Below are 22651 nucleotides of genomic sequence, written 5' to 3'. Positions count from 1 at the left end.
TTCACAAAAGAAGAAGAAATTCAAATGGCCAATAAAATGCATGAAAAAAATGCTCAACATCATTGGCAATCACAGAGATGCAAATCAAAACTACCCTGAGATTTCACCTAACTCCAACTAGAATGGCAATCATTAAGAACACAAACAACAACAAATGCTGGTGAGGATGTGAAGAAGTGGGAACTCTAAAACGTTGTTGGTGGGATTTCGAATTAGTGCAACCACTTTAGAAAACAGTAAGGAGGATCCTAAGAAGAATGGGAACAAATTTACCATTTTACCCAGCGATACCAAATCTGAGAAACCAAACTATCAAACTAATGCATGTGTATCTATGTATATAGCTGCCCAATTCACCATTGCCAAATTATGAACCAGCCAAGATGTCCATCAACAGATGATTGGATTACAAAACTGTGGAATAGGGCTGGCCATGGTGGTGCATGTTTATAATCCCAATGCTTGGGAGACAGAGACAGGAGGATCGCACAGGTTAGAAGCTAGCAACACTGGCTTAAGAGACCCTGTTTCCAAATTTAAAAAAAAAGTATAAAAATAGGTCTGGGAGTGTAGCCCAGAGGTAGAAGGGTTTCCAGGAACCCCAGTACCAAAAAAAAAAAAAAAAAAAAAAAAACCAAAACTGTGGGATATATACACAATGAAAAACATTAAAAAACACAATTACATCATTTTCAGGGAAATGAATGGAAATGGAGGACATTATACTAAGTGAGATTAGTCAGTCACAAAAAAATAAGAAATTAGGTGTTTTCCCTAATATGTGAAAGCTAAGGAGAAATGGGTCATATGAGGAACTCTAGATGAAAAAGGAAATCCTATAGAGGAGCAAATAAGACAACCTAAATGAGGGGATTGGAGGGGGGAAGAAGGAAATTCTCTAAAACACACAATGTACTTAAACATATCAAAGTCTATCACTAAGCCAAGCATGGGAAGGAGGGATGGGGAGGGAGTGTGGTGGGGATTGGGTAGGGGCTAACTGGGTGATGTGTACATATATGTCTACACAAGTTTTTTTAAATCCCATTATGATGTATGAATACAGTGCACCAATAAAATTTTTTTTAAAATAAAAATATCTTTATTTTCATAGCATTAGTTAGATTTTCTTTACCTTTCACTCATTGTGAACTTTACAAATACTAGTATTTAGAAATAAATGCTATAATTTATTGTAGTGATTAATAACAAAGACAGCCAGAGTTTTTATGCTTTGCATACATTATTTCTCTTACTCTTCATGAGACAATAGTGTTACTGAGACCCCAGGAAGGGGAAACTGTGTAATTTGCCAACTAATGTTTGAATACTTGTTTTATTAACTTACCAGTTTTCTTACCTGTCTAGGACATCACCACTTTTATCACCTTCTGACTGTAAATAGAGTGTAGGCTCAATCTAGTCTAATGACCAGCACAGAGTAAGTAAACAGAAGAAATGATGTTAAGACAAGTCACTAATGGGATTGCCATTTTTAAGTCTATTAAAAATTTCAGAGTTTGTAATTGTAATCATTTGAATGGGTTGAAGTTTCCCCTCTACCTTTCTACTCCACATTAATTCTTTTATTTATTTGGACACCACTATTTTGTGCTGTACAATTGATCATAATTCTGCTTCTCATGCCCAGCAAGTCATGGCTCTTCTAGTAATACTCTTTGCAACATTAGCTGCCAAGTTTGTAACAGGTTAGATAATGTTTATCTGTGCATTTGGATTTATTTTACTTACTTTCTTTTTAAAACTTAGAATTTAATTTTCCTGACAGTATTCTCTTTGGACCACTATGGAATAAAAACATTTTAAAAAATCAGCTCCTTTTAAATCAGTATATAAAGGTTTGAATATATTTTGACTTTAAATATATTCCTGCATTATATGGCCTGCATTTGTTCACCCTTACATGTCAGTGAACAATAATTTTCCACACAAAGTCTTTATTATTTTCTAGTTCTTTAATGCTTATTAAATAATGTAAAGGTGTCTGAAATATGAAGCTGTTCCATTTTTGTTAGTGAATAAAAAAACCAGAGACACATGTTAAAACAAACTCAAAATTATTTGTTTCCATGTGTCTAAGAGGAAAATGTATTTTCCTAAATGTAGAAAAATGCCTAGTAATCTGAAAAATCAATTGCTTTTTTAAATTAAGGAAACATGAGGGCAGAGAATAAAAGAGGCATAAGCTTTAGGTATTTCATGGCCCTTGGGTATCAGTTTTCTACATGTCCCCATCTGAGTCACAGTTCAGGATGTGGGTCACTTTAGTCATTTTGCAAAGACATGGGTTAATTTAATTTCGAAAGAATATATTGTATGTTTGCTTTAAATTATAGAGCTCACATTCATATTTTACTGACCTTGAAGAATTATCTAGGTACTTTGCAGATTCTCAAGAGACATATATTGATTTTTAGAAAGCTTAATGGAAGAGAATTTAAAGGCTTAATTATTTCAAAAGGTGATAAAATTGCCAACTGATTTTTTTGAGGTTAATGCTATGATTAGATTAGCTTAAGATTAAATCATAGCAATAAGTATCCTTTACTTCTCTAGATATATAAGCAATAAATACTACTTTACACAGACCAAAAGATGTGAATCAGGAGGAATTAGGTACATAACCATAGAGACAAAGCTACTAGTAAATAGAGCATTTTAACATCTCCAGTCTTTTTTTTTTTGTGTGTGTGTGTGTGTGTGGTACTAGAGATTGATCCCCTGGGCATTCTACCTTCATGTAACACCCCAGCCCTTGAGATATTTTAATTTTATTTTGAAACATAGTCTTCCTAAGTTATGAGAACTTCACTACTTGCCGAGGCTGTCCTTGAACCTACAATGCGCCTATCTTAACCTTGCAAGTATTAAGATTACAAACAAGCACCACCATGCCCAGCTTCCTCTAATCTTTTAAGAGTTATTATTATACCTATAAAAACTTAGTTTAATATTAGAAATGAATGTCTGTATTTTTAAATATACTTTATGAAAAATTAAACAAAAGTATTTTTAAATCATTTAAATCAAACTTATGGCTTTAATTACTTAATACAATGAGAATGCCACCCAGGAAAACAGAGAAATCCTCTGATATGCAGCATCCAGTTACAACCTCTGCCTCCCACCCCAAAGAAAAACTATTCTACTTCTTAAAGGAACTACTTTCATTTAAAACTAAAGTTTTATCACCTAAATACATATCCCTTGATGCTATAGTAATTTTAACAGTATTTTTGAAAATCAGACATAACTTTTAGTCTCTTCTGACCTATAGGTTCCTTATTGCTTGCATTTTTTTTTTTACAATTTATCTGTTAAAAAACAGAGGATAATTTCACAAATTATAGTTTTTTTGTAGATAATGAAGATACAGTTACAGTTCATAGTGTACCTTACAGTTGCCTACATTTTCAACGTTTTTGTCCTCTTTCATGATTATTATTTCATAGGAAATACAGCTCTACAAGTCTTTTTCCTGATCTTCATAGATAAGGACACCTAGCTCTAGAAGAGAAATCATGACTCTTCAAGATCTTGTGTCTGATAGTTTGCTGTGTTGGCAAATTGAACCATTTCAGAAAGAGTGAATGAATACTATTTTTTCTTTATGATAATTGCAAAATAGTATTAACATTGGTATGATGACAATCAACACACAGCAGAGAAGATACAGGCCTGGTACATCAACTAGTTCAATGTTAAATGTATCTTTCTAAAGCCAATTACCTAGTCATATATACTTTGCTCTATTTTTAATTGTTTTTATTGGTGCATTGTATTCATATATTTCAATGGAATGAAAGATGGTGGAGACATACATGCATACATTACCCAATTAGCCCTTACCCAGTTCCAACTCCATTTCCTCCCTCTCTCTCCTTCTCACTTTTGGTTTAGTAATTGACATTGATATGTTTGTTAAAGTACATCATGTGCATTAGAGATTTTTCCTCTTCCCCCATCCCATAGGTTGTCTTATTTGCTCATCTATAGAATCTCCTTCTTCGTCTAGAGTTCCTCCTATGACCCATTTTCTCCCTAGCTTTCACAATTAGGAAGAACATATGATTTCTTATTTTTTGTGATTGACTAATCTCACTTAGCATAATTTTCTCCAGTGCCATCCATTTCCCTGTAAATGACATAATTGTGTTTTTCTTTATGGCTGAGTAAAATTCCACTGTGTACATATCCCAACTTTGCTCTATTTTTTTTAACAGTGCAAGTAAAAACATTCACCAACAATTTCATTCTTACAGCCACATCTACTCATGCTGTACTTTTTCTTATGCAATACCCAGGGATAAAAGTCACCATCACCACATTCCCAAATATCAAACTTACTGTTACTGACTTTTCCCTCTCACATTTTTTTACATGACATTGAAAAAAATAAAGAATTTTTTTTTTTCAAATTGAATAGTCACTTCTTTCAGAAAGAAACATTGAAGTGCTTGAAATTCTCCAAAATTTAACATGCTTAGTAATACTCATTATTTCCAAAAATGTCACAGTTCTTTTTCATTCTTTTAAAGTAGGTAAGTCTCTAAGGCAAAAGTGTTATCACTAAAAGAACTATTTAGCTTACCATGAAAACTTGGGTGGGGGGAAGTAAATTACTTTAATTTAAAAGCTTGCTATGTGCATAGGGATTATTTTTTGTTCTTTTTTTTTTTTTGGTGGTACTGGGGATGGAAACCAGGGCCTTCTACCTCCAGGATATACTCCCAGACCTATTTTATATTCTTTTTATTTGGAAACAGAGTCTCTTAAGCCAGCAGAGGCAGGCTTTGAACCTGTGTGATTCTCCTGTCTCAGCCTCCCAAGCGCGGGGATTACAAGTGTGCACCACCACACCCTTTTTTGTTCTTTTTGAAAGAACAAATATCAGTTCTGAAATTTCTGATTTCTGTCACAGATACAAACCGATGGACCTTAAAAGTAGAGTGAGTCATAATATCTTTCAATGCCACTATTTCCCTCAGCAATGCTAAAGCAATCAAGTGTCTTTTGTGTTGGTTACTGGTGTCATTTTTAGGGAAAGGTTATTTGTGCTTTTATTTGTTTATTTGTCCATAAAGTATGGGCAATTTTTTGATAAAACTTTAAACTTATCCTGGCAGAGTGGTATAAGCCTACAATCCCAATATTTAGTAGGCTGAGATAAGAGTATCACAAGTTTGAGACAAGCTTCATCAGCTTAGTAAAATCCTGTTTCAACAAAAAAAAGTACCAACAATTTTTTAATTGGTATTAAATGATAGATAATTAAGGAGAAACAGTATGTGTTCACATATGTATGTCTGAAAGCAAACATTTTAATTAATTGAACACACTGGTGATTTTAAATACTTTTGAGCTTTCCAGACGGATTCTGAATTTCTACAATCTTGCACTGTTTTGCACCAACTGGAAATAAATTCTACTGGATATTCTTTTGAAAATCCATAGAAGCTGCTGCCAAAAGTAGAGCTTGCCAAATTCTGAAAGCTGAATTTCATTCTCTTCATTATCTGTCATAAATTTAGCAATTCTCTGTAATGATACAATTAAATGAACAACATATAACCACCATGTTATGTTATGTTATAGAATATTATAGAAATGATAATATTATATATATATTAGTATCATAGAATATTATAGAAAAGGCTAGGTGTCATTTCATCTTATTTTTATCCCATGTGTTTTGGTTTACTTCTGTCAAGTGAAGTTTGCTCTGGTTTCTAGCTATTTGTATATCTGTTTTCTTTAGGTACACTTTTAATAGTAGGAATTAATTCTTGTTCAACTCCATATTCCAAAACTGAACACAGTATGTGGCATCCAGTAGGTGCTTAATAAATAGTTGTGAAATAAGTGATGGGTGAAGTGTTATAGGTTCTTCGAGTTCAAAAGTGTCTTGGTCGTCACACTGAGTGCTCATTCTTCTATCGGTCACAAATGTCTTAGGTACTTCTTAAGAGAGTGCTTTGTGTTAGCATTGTTGTTTGGTCTCATTTGGAAGAAGGTAAAAAGATCACTCTGGTGCAGGAGGGTTCATGGGGATTTTTTTAAGAAAATAAAAACTATAGATCTGAGACATATAATGTTTGTCACTAAATGTACCCTACATACAAGTGCCAACCTGTTTTTTCATTTTGTCTAATGAGTAGAAAGAGATAAGTAGAAAATATGTATTGATTAAAACAAACGAAGCAAGTACCAGTGAAAAATGGCAATGCATTGAGGAGAATGTGTCTTTTTCTCTAGAATGTCATCTCACCAAGAATGTTTCTTGAACTATAAAATAGCCAAGAGGTGACAGAGACTTTTGTTTCGTCAGCCAACATCCCATGTGTTATGTTAGGCACACGCCTCTTTCTTCTTCTTTTATATCCTTTTTACCCTTTGTTTTTCAAGGGAAACTGCATTTGGGTGTTTTTAATCCACTTCCAGGTGATTACAAATTTTTCATGTTGTGAAAATGAGTCCAGGGGCATTCTACTTCCAAGCTACAACCTCAGTCTGATTTTATTTCCTATTTGGAAAAAGGATCTCATTAGCTTCCTGAGAATCTCACTATATTGCTGAGGTTGGCTGCGATCTCTTGTCTCAGCCTCACAAGTACGAGGATTATAAGCATGCATGCCACTTTCAGCATGACTTGATATTCAAAATGTTAATTTCTTAAAATTAAAAAAAAAGCGGACTGAAATGATATCTTTTTGCTTTGTTAAAGATTGTATTTCATTAGTGCCCCCAGTGGGGGAAGAAAGGAATGCCAGCATTTCAGCGGTCCCACGGTGGAAAGGAGGAACTTTCCTTTCCACCTTGTTGGATGTGTTGGATGGAGACTCGTGGCTGGGGCCATCTCTCCTGACCCTAATAATCAGAGTTACTGACCTCTTATTTTTTGCTTTGTCCACTTGACCTTGTGGCACATCTGTAATTTTCACAAGTGGTCACTTCCTCTGTATTTTCCTCTTAGTGTCATGTATTTTATAGTCTTTATTTATTGATGCCACCCCTGTCAAAGATTTATGAATGACAGCTGCAGCCAAATTCCAGTCTGAAACAAATTATAATGTGTAGATTTTTCCTACTCATCTAAAGAGCAAGCAGAGGCAGTTCTTCAAAGATTGTTATTTATTTGTGAATGCAGATGACTATAAGGTGAATACATGTACACCATCATAAACTATGGGTATATTCAAGAAAGTTGAGGAAAAAGCAACTTTTCAAAGGCAAATGGAAAATTTTGAGTAAGCTACTTAGACATAAAGCTTTTTGGTCTTGTAGAATGAAGGCAGGAGCTGGCATCAGTGTGGAGGTGGCTCTGCTAGATGAGTATTGTGTAGAGACATCCTTGTCTGAATTGTTGCAGTCTTAAAGAATGCTAAAGAGCTGGGCGTGGTGGCACACACTTGTAGTCCCCGTGCTTGGGAGGCGAAAACAGGAGGATTGTGCAAGTTCGAAGCCAGCCTTGCTGGCTTAAGATACCCTGTTTCCAAATAAAATGTAAAATAGGTCTGGGAGTGTAGCCTGGAGGTAGAAGGATTCCATCCCCAGTACCACAAAAAAAAAAAAAATGCTAAAGATAAGCTTTGTTATATAAATCTGTGCATATATGTGAGGTATGCAAAGCATAAGATTTGTGCAGAATGAGAAATCTCTTTAGGGCCGTTGAAAAGTCCTTGAGAAAGTCCTTATCTCTGACAGACATTCAGGGGTCCTCCCCTGTCATAACTTCCCAGCTCTAATTTTGTCTGAATCCAACAAGGATTTCATCTTGGCATCAGCTTTCACACTCCTTTTCCCTGGTGTATGTATTCAAGACGTGGCACTGTGGGAAGAAGCCAGAATGTCAAGAAGTCTGCTTTATTTATATTTGATTGTCAGGAAAACACTCAATCATCACCAGATCTTAGCAGAAGACTGCAAATGTACACACACACACACACACACACACACACACACACACACACACACACTGGGAAAATAATTGCACTCCAGTTCCAAGGAGACTAATCTTCCTCTACAGTGAGCTGCTGGGAACTGCTCTCTGCTACCCCTTCAGTGCTCAGAGGCTCAGGCAGGCAGTTTGCCCCCTTTTCCTCTTACCCCCAGCAACTGGGGCAAAGAGGGAGGAATTATTAACATGCAAAGGACTAGTTCCATTGTCTAGCAGAGCTACATTGGAAGAGGCCACAGCATTTTTCCTCTGGTTATTCAGATGAGGAGCAATAGTGTAGCCATTCTAAAATTCACTGAAGTAACTTCCCAGGCTTCCTCATGCACTTTGAGTTAAATTCCTCACAGTTTAGGGGACTTATATGGATTTTATTTTTCCAAATAGTTTATGCTTTCATTTAAGGAAATAGAACTATCTTTTATCTCTTTCATTACTCATTGAAATATCACAAGCTCAGAAGCATTTGGAAAAATTTAAACCACAGCATATTGAGCAGAAACCATGATTTGGGAAGAAATATTAACCACCTCTGTGGTTTGACTGGTGATTTTTATATTTTTAAGGGTATGGGCATTTTATTCCTACCTTAATTTTTGTTTTGATATGAGTGTGTTCCTTCTACCCTGTGTTTTGAAGCATACATTAAAAACACTTTTGAAAATGAATTAAATTTTCACATATAGCCAGACATGGTGGCGCACGCTTGTAATCCCAGGGCTTGGGAGGCTGAGAGAGGAGAATCGCATAGGTTCAAAGCCACCCTCAGCTACTTAGTGAGGCTCTCAGCAACATAGTGAGACCTTGTTTCCAAATAAAGTATAAAAATTAGGTCTGGGAATATAGCCCGGAGATAGAAAAGCCCCTGGGTTCTACCCCCAGTACCACACACAAAAAAAATTTCATATATATATATATATATAATGTTTATATATATCTAATAAGCTAGAAGGGCATCAGAATGGAATATAGTTCCAGCAGTGCTTTGCTTAGATTAAATGATTAAATGACTCAACAGTTATATTAAATGATTAAATGACTAATCATTTTACTCATCTCCTCCTGGCTTCAGTTTCTCTACATGTCAAACTGGCCTGAGGATCTCACTATCATGTTCTGATGAAAAAACAATCCAATGTGATGATATATTTGAGGGTCTTTGAAAAGTTAGAAGGAATTCTGTGGAAACAAATGTTAAGCTTTATGCACATTTATTTAGTTATCTTCTAAACACATGTGGTGTCTCAGAATTTATCATTTCATGATATCTCAGAATTTATTTCCAAATGTCTCTGGCCATGAAATATAAAAATATGACTTAGCCAAACTAAGTTGTTTGACAACTTGAAATATACGTTTAACTTGATGTTTTATATTTTAATGGTTTAAATCTCAGTGGTTGCTAGAGCTCAATATAGTGCTAGTAAGAGGCAAAAATAATGGAGAATTTATTAATTACATGCTGGTAAAGTGAGAAATGTTGTAAAGGCTAGATAAAGTTAATGTGTCTTCTTTCCATAATTTTTGTGTTTGCGGTACTAGGGATTGAACATATCTGAGCTAAAGTCCTAGCCCTGCTTTATTCTATTTTTTGAAACAGGGTCTCACTAAGTTGCTCACTGAATTGCTGATGCTGGCCATGAAGCTGTGATCCTCCTTTCTCAGGCTCCCAAGTACTGGAATTACAAGCATGTGCTACTACATCTGGATCCATAAAATATTTTAGAGTACAAATGTTAGAAATTTGTCACACAAATTTATAGAATATGAAAGTAGTGACTTCTTCACCTAACTTTGAGAACATATTTATTAAAGTAAAAATGGAAAATTCTATAAATGTATTTAGTATTCTGCTTTAAGATTTAGTTACTCTAGCTTGTTATTTGTTTAAATAAACTAAAATTCACTTGAGAAATAAAATGTCTTCTTGCTACACTTACCATTTTCAAAGACTTTATCAAACTGATAATTTCACAAGTATCAACTGCCTAGGTGGGAAAAGAAAAAGACCTAGTGCTGCTCTCAGAATCACTACGTTATATGCCTCTTTCCTTCTTTCTGTCTCCTTCTGACTTTTTCAACCTTTTTTCCTCTTTGCCTCTAGGGAGAATCTTCCACTGGAGGACAATTGTTGAAAACCTACACTGAAGAAGTGAGTTTTAAGGGGGCCTCATAAACATGGTCTAAAAGCAGATTATCATGTAGGATGAAATGGTCATTTGGATTTTCTCTATCCACCTGTAAACCTCCAAATCTACATTTGTTCACTGATCATATCCACAAAAATAAGATTATAACTAATGTTATCAAAATAGTTTATATTCCTCATCAGTAGTGAGATGCTGAGTCAACCTGAACATGGAGGTAAAACTTTGTAAACCTTGTGCTATCACACATTTTGATTCATAGTTACTTATATTTTAGTAAAGAAACATGTATTTTATATTAGCTATGAGAAAATAGAAAAGACATGACCATTTCTCTTTATTGGAATAGTAATCTAATTCTAGGTTAGTGTTTATTCATGTGGCCAATGCTTATCAAAGTGCCATTTGACAAGCTAGTACACAAAGTGCCTTCCCAGCAGTTAAAGTATATAGTAGAATTCTCTTAAAAAAATTATTGATTCTTGGGTTTATTTGGGGGGATGTTGAAGGGTATTTTGTATCACAAAACTCTGGAAAGTCCTTTGCTGAAAGTCCTTTAATAACTTCCAAGTATTTGGAAACTCTGAGAAACATCAGTGGGCAAAGTGTCTGAGACTTGATATGAAGACAGATCACAGAGATCTCTAAATTAATCATTGGAACCTGCTGTAGGTGAAGGGAACTGTGAAGCAGTTTAGTGACAATATTATAGCAGTGACAATAATATAGCTAAATATTTGGTTTAAAGGTTACTTCTTAACAAGAAGAATTGGTTCCTCTACTTGTTCTTGCATGTATAAACCAACTCAAAATATATTCTGTGTCTTTTGAGTGTGCTTGGTAGCTCATATATTTATTTAGAATACCAAACACCAATGCTTAAACACTTACTTTCTTCTAGATGACCACTTGGACAAAAAAAATGGACTGCATAGCACACCTAATTTGGAGGTGGTTGAAAGTTTGCCAAAAACACGTGGATAAGAAGTGACAAATGAATAGGAAAGACAGATGTGTGTGTTTAGGTCAGAAAAATCAACTATGTGGGGAAAAAAAGTAGGATTGGAGCATCAACTCTAAATTTCAATTGAATGATTTTGATGCAAAGATAAAGTCAAATACAATTAACAATTAATATAGCAATTAATGTTGCCCAAGGGGAGCAAGACACAATTTTCTAGGGATACACTGATAATATCCTCTCCCTTTGGGATTTTGTGGTTGCCTAAGTTCCTGGCTCTGCATTCCCTACATGATAGTGGGGCTGGCGGTGGTGGATCACCTGTGCAAGAAGGGCATCTGATGCCTACTGTCATGTATCTTGTCTAGATTGATGCTGTAGAAGAAAGGGAACACTGAGGTGCTGGTGCTAGACATGGGGCACATACTAATAATATATATGCTAGAATACATCTTATTCTAATTTTGAAAGTATTATCCAAGAAAAACACCTTATTTTCTCTGTAATTACCAACATGCCATCTAAGTTTGCAGGCTGTATACAAGTATAAATGCTAATGTAGCAAGGAGGTTAAGAATTTGTGCTTTCTTGTTGGCAAAGGTGCAAATAATTGAAGGGCATTGCTCCTCAGGGTGTGATTCTCTGGCTACAACATCAGCATCAGGCTTGTAAGTAATATAACATTCTGGATTCCAAAGAATCAAAATCTTCATCTCATCAAGATCTCTAATTCATAAACACCCTAGGTGCTGGGAAACATGCTCTCTAGCGCCCTTTCCAACCTTACTTCTAGAGATGAACTGCACGCATCATGGAAAATCCCCAGTTTTTTATATTATAGGTAAAGAAGACATCTTTATTAATAAATATATAGGTTTTGTTTGTTCATCTACCTTCAATAATAGTTTTTTATTGGAGCCTTATGAGATTTATTACCAACTTCAATTTGAATGTTGCAAGTTTGTGTGAACTGCCTAATGTCAACCTTGCCTCTCTTAGTGGTTCAGTATCGCACAGTTTTCATTAAATATGAATTGATACTTAGATTTTAGTTCTTTCTTAAATAAAAAAATTATAGCAAAACTGAAAGTCTGAACTTAATTAATGAATTACTAATAGTTCCTTTTTGTATACCTTTATTGATTTGGCTCTTAGGGAATATATAATCAAATCCTTCTTTATTGGGAACATGTTTAGACTCTGAGCCATAAAATGATATTATTGTTTTTCTCATGTAAGCTCTTATTTCACTTTTGTTCTTTTTCTTCATTTAATAGAATCAGAAAAGACTAAAAAATAATATTTGTAAATTTTAGAATCATTGAAGTTAAAACTGAGCAGGCGAACATTTGCTTTTATTTAAAATAAACGGTATTGTTTACATTTTTAATATATTTAAGATTTCTTGTTAAAGTTTGAACAATTCTTTGTAGATCAAGGTTTTGGGTTTTTTTCCCCCCCTTGGTCATATAACGACATAGAATCATACCCACATGACATTAGACAATTTTTGTTTAGATGTAAACCAAAACTAAAGAGAACAGGATCTCTCTTAAAAGTAATGCTAAAATGTTAATTTTTATTTCATGTTTTGTATTTTAATTTGTTGCTTTCAGATTAACATTTGCAATTTTGACCAAATAAGAAATGAGTTAGTTTACAATAATCTACTTTTCTTAATCTTCAAAATATCTGTAAGAGTTGTTTAAAAATTGCATACTTTTTTAAAAAATGTTTTTTAAATATGAGGCATTTGCTAACTCAAGGTAGAAATAATAATGTCTTATCACAGACATTTTAGCTTTTAGAATTATGTTAATGTATCCCAGGACTTTGGGAGCTGAGACAGGAGGATTGCATTTCACAGCCAACCTCAGGTACTTAGGGAGGCCCTTTGCTACTCCGTGGGACCCTGTTTCAAAATTAAGAATAAAAATAGAGCTGGTGGTATAGCTTGGAGGTACAATGCCCCTGGGTTTCATTCTCAGTAATGCAAAAAAAAAATATTATGTTAATGTTCAAGAGTCAATTCAAGATGAATCAAAGACTTGGAAATCAGACCAGAGACCTTGCAGCTCCTTTAAGTTCAACACTTCAACACATAGGCACAGTTAAAATTTTTCTCAACAAGATCCCAAAGGCATAAGAAATTAAAAGGAGGATCAATATGTGAGATTGCATTGAATTGAAGAACTTCTGTATAGCAAAGAAATCTATCAATCAAGAACCTCAACAGAGAATAGGAGAAAATTTTTGCCAAGTACTTCTACATCAGAGGACTAATATATAGAATATACAGATAACTCAAATTCACTGCTAGGAAAACAAATAATTCAATCAAAATGGGCAAGTGACCTAAATAGACAAAGAAGAAATTCTAATGAACAATAAATGTATAAAAAATGTTCACCATCATTAGCAATCAGAGGGATCCATATCAAAACCACCCTGAGATTTTACTTACCTCCAATTAGAATAGCAGTCATTAGAATCACAAACAACAGCCAGGCATGGTGGTACAAGCGTGTAATCCCAGTGCTTTGGAAGCTGAGACAGGAGGATCTTGCATATTCAAAACCAGCCTCAGCTACTTAGTGAGGTTCTCAGCAACTTTGTGAGACCATATTTCAAAAAAAAATTGAAATAGGTTTGGGAGTGTAGCCCAGATGTAGAAAGATCTGGGTTTTATCCCCAGTACCACAAACACACACACACACACACACACACACACACACACACACACACCAAATGCTGGTGAGGATGTGGAGAAGTGGGAACTTCTCCAACAATATATTGTTGGTAGGATTGAAAATTTGTGCAACCACTTTGCACTAAAACAACAACAACAACAACAACAACAAAAAAAAACCAGCATGGAGGATCCTCAGAAGCAATAGTACTTCTTGATGCCTACACAAAAGCATGGAATCCAAACTACCAAACTAATACATGTGTACCTGTGTTCATAGCTGCATAATTCACAATTGCCAAACTATGGAACCAGCCAAGATTCCCATCAACAGATGAATGCATTACAAAACTGTGGGATATGTACACAATGAAATTTTACTCAGCCATAAAGAATAACAAAATTACATCATTGAAAGAGAAATGGACATATCTGGACAACATTATTGTAAGTGTGATTAGTCCGTCACAAAAAGTAAAAACTTAGATGCTCTTCCTAATATGTGGAAGGTAGGAAGAAAATTGGTTGTAGGAGGAACTCTGGATGAAAAAGGAGAAACCATAGATGAGCAAATAAGGTGACCTAAGTGAAGGTGATGGGAGAAGGGAAAGAGAATTTTCTTAATATCCATAATATATATTCACAAACATATCAAAGTCAATCACTAAGCCAAACAAGAGAAGGAGGAAGGGGGAGGAAAGGGGGTTGGGAATCGGGAAGAGAGATTTGTGCATTTATGTCTCTACCATCTTGTATGCCATTAAGATATATGACTACAATGCACCAATGAAAAAAATACAATAAAAAGTCAAATAACAGTAAATGTTGGTGAAGATGTAGGGAAATAGGAACTCTTCTACTCTGTTGGTGGGATTGCAAACTAGTTTAACCACTATGGTTATCAGTGTAGAGATTCTTTAGAAAACTGGAAATGAATCCACCATATAACCCAGCTATACCACTACTGGGTATCTTTCCAAAGGAGTTGAAGCCAGAGAACTACAGTGTATATGCATACCCATGTTCATAGCAGCATAATTAACAATAACCAAATGATAGAACCAACCTAAAGGTCCATCAACAGATTAGTGGATTAAAAACTATAGGAAATACATAAAATGGAATTCTACTCAGCAATAAAGAAGAACAAAATTATGCCATTTGTAAGAAAATGGAAGGACCTGGAGAACATTATTTTAAGTGAGATTAGCCAGTCACAGAGTGAGGGCTATATGTTTCCTTTGATGTATGCAGGATAGGGAGTGATTGGGATACAAGAGAGACTCCAGATAATGGAAGAGAAATTTCAGTGAAGCTAGGAAGAATATCTAAAGGTTTTGGAGGAGGAATACTGAGGCTCATTAATGGCAATACTACCATAAACTATGTGTATACATGTGAATATATTTTAATGTCATTCTGGGTACTCTGTATTGGAAAAGAGGGAAATGGAGAGGTGGGGGGATACTAAGCACAGTGTGCATGTATGTTATTGTCAACATGATTTACATTATGATGTGAGACTATAATGCACCAATAGAAGCAAAAAAAAAAAACACAGAATTGAAAGCAACTTATAAAATTAAAGTACTTCCAAATCTTGATTATCAGACCTTTTGTAGAGAAGCTAATCTACTTAAACAATCACATTACTCATATAATAATTGGGAAGCAATATAGTATATTGTTGAAAATTCCCTAATCATTAGTGAAATGTAGAGATTTAACATGTATCTAATAAATATTATTAACTTACATGTTTAGAAGCTATAAAGGACTAAAGTTTGCAGTTAATGATTTTGAAGTATACTTTTATTGGCGCATTGTAGTCTCACATTATAATGTAGTTGAGAATGATTGTGACATACATGCACACAGCTCTTCAGCTCCCACCGCTGGCTCCCTCCCCAATACCAGCCCTTCCCAATGGTATTGAGATTGGCATTGATATTCTCTCAAATATACTTAACATTAATGGAAGTGTCTCCTTTGTTCAAGTCAATGAATTTTAAAACTTTCTAGAAAGCAATTTAGAGCAGCCCCTTACAATGGCAGGAAGTTAGTGGTGAAGGCCAGAACATACACACAGGACTGAGAACTCACTCTTGGGATCAAGAGGCAAGCATCACACTCTCTAAGGGTGACAGACAGAAAAGAAGCACTGGAAGCAGGCAAAACTTTCCCCAATTTATTGGGCTTGATTTTGCCAGCTTGATTTTGCCAGTGGTACCATCTGAACTAGAAAAGGGATTGAATTCTATGTAAAAAATATCCTAAGAATCTTTTCTTATGCCATTTATGGACTGTCTTGTTTCTCCTGTGTTTCATTCTGTGGAATCTAGTGTAATGAAGTTCCTACTATATTTCTTCTGCAGACAATGCATATTTTCACTATAATAAATCAAAGCTGATTTACTTTTATCCATATGAAAATTTCCTTTTGAAAAATTGAGATAAGAGCTGGGCATGGTGGTGCATGCTTATAATCCCAGCATTCGGGAGGCTGAGACTGGAGGATTGTGGTTTGCAGACAGCCTCAGCTACTTAGTGAGGCCTTCCACAACTTAGTGAGACCCTGTTTCAAAATAAAGAACAAAGCCAGGCATGGTGGCGCATGCTTGTAATCCCCGTGCTTGGGAGGCGGAGACAGGAGGTTCGCGCAGGTTCAAAGTCAGCCTCGCTGGTTTAAGAGACCCTGTTTCCAAAAATTAAAAAATAGGTCTGGGAGTGTAATCTGGAGGTAGATGGGTTTTCAGGAATGCCAGTACCACCAGAAAAAAATAAAAATAAAAAATAAAGAATAAAAAATAGGGAGGGAGTGTAGCTTGGAGGTCAAATGCCTCTGGGTTTTAGCCCTAGACACCCCCCAAAATTGAGATAAATATTATTTTATTTATCATCATTGTTTTACTTCACTTGGGAAACTAGGATTTTCCTTCAAGAAAATAATATTTTGTCATTTACATTCATTGAGAACATATACACAGATTATATATATATATATATATATATATATATATATATATATATATATCAGGTAGAGTGGTACACACCTATAATCCTAGTACTTGTGAGGCTGAAACACAAGTATTGCGTGTTCCAGGCAAGCCTTAGCATCTTAGATAGGCCCTCCACAACTTAATCCTATTACAAAAATAAAATAAAATAAGATAGAGCTGAGGGTAAAGCTCAGAGGCAGAGTGCCCTTGGATTTAGTCCCCAGTACCACATATATACATATATATACATAAAAGAATAGATACATGTTAGCTAGGCATGGTGGCCCATTCCTATACTGAGGAGGTTGGGAAGTTGAGGTAGGAGGGTCATAAGTTTTTTGGACAGCTTCAGCAACACAGCAATGCTCTCATCAACCTAGCAAGATCCTGTTTCAAAAACAACAAAAACAACAATAGAAAAGGCTGAGGGTCTAACTCACATGTAGAATACCCCTGGGTTCAGTCCCCAGTACAAAAAAAATACATACATGCTGTTCAATAAGAACTTTTTAAAAGATTATAATTAAGGTTGTCATATAGATATACAATCAACACGTCAAAGATTTATATAACTAATAAGTTAATAAGGTAATAAGTAAGACATTGCAATAAGTTCAAGGAGACTTCCAATTTTTACATACAGAGAAAAATAATGAATAATTTTGTAGTTATCTATAAAAACTAAAAGAATTGAATCATATCAATAGGATGGTCATCAATTGCATTCCAATGAAGGCAATTTTCATGTGTATCGGCAAAGATCGTTTGCACTGGTATCATTTTCTACAAATGACATCATTGTAAACTATCTACAGTCCATGAAAGTACCAGAATGTCCATAGACCCAGGTAACTGGAAGAGTACACTAGAAACAAAAACAAAACAAAACAAAAAAAAAACACTTGTTTTTCATTGACTATCTTCAGTAACTTTTTATCCTTTTAGAAGTCATTTGCACCTTTACCCTGTAATTTCCAAATAAAGTAAATTTGAAAAGTAGACGGAGCTGGGCGTGGTGCCGCCCATTTGTAATCCCCGCACTTGGGAGGCAGAGACAGGAGGATGGCGCAGGTTCAAAGCCAGCTGCTCTGGCTCAAGAGACCTTGTTTCCAAACAAAAAGTATAAAAAAAAAAAATAGGTCTAGGAGTGTAGCCCTGAGGTAGAAGGGTTTCCAGGAACCCCAGTACCACCAAAAAGAAAAAAAAAGTAGATGGAGTGCAATCCCAATGTATGCTAAACTTGTTATGTAAATGCAGTTATGAATTTTGCATCAATTTTGTAATATTTTCCATGATCTGTCATATTTTTAACTTTGTCATTTCTTTATCTCTTTTTTTTAGATCCTGTTAGTTCAAATTTATAGCTCCCCATATTTTACTAATTTTTTCTTCTGTTTTAATTGCTCTTTTACAATTCTCAGAAATGGGCTACAGGACTATAATTTACAAAAAATTATGTATTTCAGTCCAATCATATGAGACATTTCATTACCAAATAAAAAAGGTTATTTACAAACTCTGCTAATTGAATTATGTAAATTACATAAAGAGAATTTCTTTGTGTGTGTGTGTGTGTGTGTGGTACTGGGAATTGAACTCAAGGGTATTCTGCCTTTGAGTTATACCCCCCAACTCCATTTTATTTTTATTTTTTGTGCTTTAATTGGTGCATTATAGTCTCACATCATAATGTAAATCATGTGGATAATAGCACACAACACTTGTGCCCCCTCGCCGCCTCATTTCTCTCCCCTGCAATAGAGTACCCAGATTGACATTAGTATATATTCACATGTATACACATAGTCTATGGTAGTATTTCCATTAATGAACCTCAGTTTTCCTCCTCTCTTACCCTTAGATCTCCTCTCTGGCTCCACTAAGGTTTTCCCTCTGTTATCTGGAGTCTCTCTTGTATCCCAATTATTCCCTATCCTTCATATACTAAAGAAAATATATAGTCCTCACTCTCTGTGATTGGCTAATCTCACTTAAAATAATGTTCTCAGGGTCCTTCCATTTTCTTGCAAATGGCGTAATTTTGTTCTTTGTTGCTGGTAGAATTCCATTTTGTGTATTTATTATAGTTTTGTAATCCATTTATTTGTTGATGAACCTCTAAGTTGATTTCATTAATTTGGCTATTGTTAATTATGCTGCTATGAACATGGGTATGCATATATTACTGTAGTTTTCTGGCTTCAGCCCCTTTGGAAGGATACTCAGTAGTTGTATGGCTGTATCATATGGTGGATCCATTCCCAGTTTCCTAAGGAATCTATACTGATCTCCATAGTGGCTGAACTCGTTTGCAATTCCAACAACAGTGTAGAAGAGTTTTTATTTCCCCCATTCTCACAAACATATATTGTTATTTGACTTCTTTATAATAACCATTCTGATTGGAGTTAGATGGAATCTCAGTGTAATTTTGATTTGCAGTTCCCTGACTGATAATGATGTTGAACATTTTTTCATGTATCTATTGGCCATTTGTATGTTTTTTTGTGAAATGTCTATTCAATTCAATCGCCCATTTCTTGATTTGGGTTATTTGTTTTTCTGGTGTAAAGTATTTTAAGTTCTTTAAATATTATAAATATTAAACCTCTATCAAAGGAATAGGATCTTCTCCCATTCTGTAAGCTTTCTCTTTATTTTTCTTTATTTTTTTATTTTTGGTGGTACTGGGGTTCTTGGAAAACCTTCTACCTCCAGGTTACACACCCAGACCTATTTTTATATTTCTTTATTTGGAAACAGGGTCTCTTAAGCCAGCAAGGCTGGCTTCGAACCAGTGCGATCCTCCTGTCTCCGCCTCCCAAGCAAGGGGATTACAAGCATGTGCTACCATACCCGGCAAGCTTTCTTTTTATACTCAAAGATTTCCTTTGATGATCATAAACTTTTTAGTTTGATGGCATCCCACTTGTTAACTCTTGTTTTAATTTCCTGAACTTTGGAGATCTTGTTTAGGAAGTTACTACCTGTACCTACATGTTGATGCATTGAACCTATGCCCTACTTTAAAGAAAACATACTTTAACAGCTTTATAGACTCTGGTCAAACTTTCAAGTCTGATTCATTTTGAGTTGATTTCAGTGCAGGATGAGAGGTAAGAATTTAAATCAATCTCTCTCTCTCTCTCTCTCTCTCTCTCTCTCTCTCTCTCTCTCTCTCTCTCTCTCTCTCTGTCTGTCTCTCTCTCTCTCCAAATGGATAGCCAGTTTTTCCAACACTATTTATTGAAAAAGCTCTTTTCTCAAGCATATTTATTTGGCTCCTTTGTTGCAGATCAATTGACTATAAGTGCATGGATTAGTTTCTGTATCTTCTATTCTGATTTTGTGCCAATACCACGCTGTTTTAATTACTACAGCTATGTACTATAATTTGAAGTCAGGAATTGTGATGTGTCCTGTATGATACTTGGTGCTGAGAATTGCTTTGGCTATTCTGGGTCTTTTGTTTCTCCATATGAAGTTTATGACTGAGTTTTCTAGGTCTATGAAGAATGACATTGGTATTTTGATAGAAATTGAATTGATTCTGTAGATCACTTTTGGTAGAATAACCATTTTGGTGTTATTTATTCTGCCTATCCAAGAGCAAGGGAGATCTTTCCATCTTCCAAGGACTTTCTCAATTTTTTTCTTTAGTGTCTTATTATTTTCATTGTAGAGACCTATTACCTCTTAGATTAGGTTTATTCTTGGATATTTTATTGGTTTTGAGGTTATTGTGAATGGAACTCTTTTCTGTATTTTTTTTTTCTCCAGGGATTCATGGTTGGTAGAGAAGCTACTGATTTCTTTAAATTGATTTTATATCCCTCTCTTTGCTGCCAACCCTATTTTACTTTCTACTTTTGAAACAGTCTCACTAAGTTGAGGAAGACCTTGTTTAGTTGCTAAGGCTGGCTGTAAACCTATGATCTTCCTGTCTCAGCCTCCCAAGAACTAGGATTACAGGTGTGTGCTACCACACCCAGACAGGGAATTTTACTTTAATAGAAATATGATTCTATCAGGGCGTGGTGGCGCACGCCTGTAATCCCCTCGCTTGGGAGGCGGAGACAGGAGGATCACACAGGTTCAAAGCCAGGCTTAGGAGACCCTGTTTCCAAATAAAAATATAAAATAGGTCTGGGAGTGTAGCCTGGAAGTAGAAGGGCTTCCAGGGACCCCAGTACCAAAAAGAAAAAAAAAAAGAAATATGATTCTAATTCTTTGTCAGTAGAAACAGTCTATTAAACCATCTAGAAATAGTCTGGGCCGGACATGGTGGCAGACGCTTGTAATCCCCGTGCTTGGGAGGCTGAGACAAGAGGATCGCACGGGTTCGAAGCCAGCCTCCACTACTTAGTGAGGCTTTCAGCAACTTAGTGAAACCCTGTTTCCAAATAAAATATAAAAAAAGGTCTGGGGGTATAGCCTGAAGGTAAAAAGCCTCTGGGTTCCACCCCCAGTACCACCAAAAAAAAAAAAAAAAAAAAAAAAAGAAGAAAAAGAAAAGAAAAGAAAAGAAAAGAAACAGTCTGGAGTTGAGTGTAGTTTTGTTTTTTTAATATACAGTATGCTTCAGGTATCCTTTTTTAGGGATTTCATGGTTGCAGAAGTAAAATGAAAGTGATTAAGCCTTTCTGAAAAATGAAAACTGGTGTTGGTGCATTATTTATATACTTACATAAATGGGGAAGAATTATATAGTTTACTGAGAAGTAGTGTCTGTATTTCTTTAAATATACCGAACTTCCTGGGCTGCTTATGATGTAAACTGCTAATTGATTACATTTAGAGAATCTAAAAATAAGCTATCAGAGTGGAGTAACAATACCACTAAAGTATGTATAAAGTGCTTCTTCTGTCAGCAGATACAGCAGTGTGTTGATTCAGAGCTGGCGACTGCTTTCATATGGTCTGTGTCACCGCTTCCACCACTCATACTCCCTAGACATTTGCTATTTACAGCAAGAATGTTCTAGAAAAAGGGTGAATGGCATTTCTTTTAAAACCAATTCAGAGAACTTTCTATTGGAAATATGAGTTTGTGCTACACTCAAATATGGTTTAATATTCCTGTAGAATTTTTGTATAAACTTAGTAAAGTGGAACACATCAGCTCTAGGGTTTAAAAATATTCAAGATTTTGGCTCTTTGACCCCATCAAAAAGAATTATATGTAGGCTGAGCTTTGGACATGCATAGTGCGATTGGCACTGATAAAGCACACAGGTGCATTGTATTACTCACTCTATTCCAGGGAAAAGCAAAGTAAAATATTTTAACCATCTATTATTAGTAACATTTATTCTATCTTTCTGATTCTCATGACTCAATATTTTTAAGTTCTTCCCAAACTACATATTTTACTGAGCTAATGTTTCATTTGTGTTTTGTGTAATTCACAATAAATAAAGAATATTTGGATGTTACTTATCTATTCAGGAGTAGAGCCATTAAAACCAGAACCTAATCAGTAGTATTGCTTAATATTCTAAACTATGACGGTTTCAAAAAACCCACAAAATTGGCTTACTAGTTGATTCTTTTCTTATGGTAATGGGGAGTATTTGGAATAAATAGCTAAATAACATAAATGATATAAAATAAACTAAGTAAAAATATATAAATGTGTGAGTGTGTGTGTGTGTGTGTGTGTGTGTGTGTGTGTCTGTGTGTGTGTGTTTGAGAAAGTGGGGAGAGAGGAAGATGGTGATACTGGGGATCAAACCCAGAGTTAGTGCACACTGGGAATGCACCATAGCACGGAGCTTTATCACCGGCCTCTGAAATATGTTATTAAAAATATTTTTAATCGCCGGGCGTGGTGGCACACGCTTGTAATCCCTGCGCTTGGGAGGCAGAGACAGGAGGATC

The 22651-nt window shown here is 35.2% G+C and overlaps 1 protein-coding gene across 5 annotated transcripts in view; it reads left to right on the top strand.

Annotated features, from left to right (window-relative positions):
• The window catches only part of LOC308261871 (uncharacterized protein C8orf34 homolog), a gene marked incomplete at both ends in the record, with an annotated part of 438078 nt that overhangs the window by 380450 nt on the left and 34977 nt on the right, over positions 1–22651 (top strand). For 2 of the 5 annotated variants that reach the window (XM_080694051.1, XM_080694050.1), the window contains one exon: positions 10080–10127. The exons of 2 other annotated variants lie outside the window; for them this stretch is intronic. In XM_080694051.1, the coding sequence (XP_080550177.1) occupies positions 10080–10127 (48 nt within the window). Of the gene's footprint in view, positions 1–10079; positions 10140–22651 lie in introns of all 5 variants that reach the window. One more of the 5 variants, XM_080694052.1, reaches the window with a different exon arrangement.

The sequence above is a fragment of the Muscardinus avellanarius genome, assembly GCF_963383645.1.
Source record: "Muscardinus avellanarius genome assembly, chromosome: 4".
Taxonomy (NCBI): domain Eukaryota; kingdom Metazoa; phylum Chordata; class Mammalia; order Rodentia; family Gliridae; genus Muscardinus; species Muscardinus avellanarius.
Note: the sequence above shows the minus strand (reverse complement) of the source record. Positions and strands in the feature narration are given on the sequence as shown.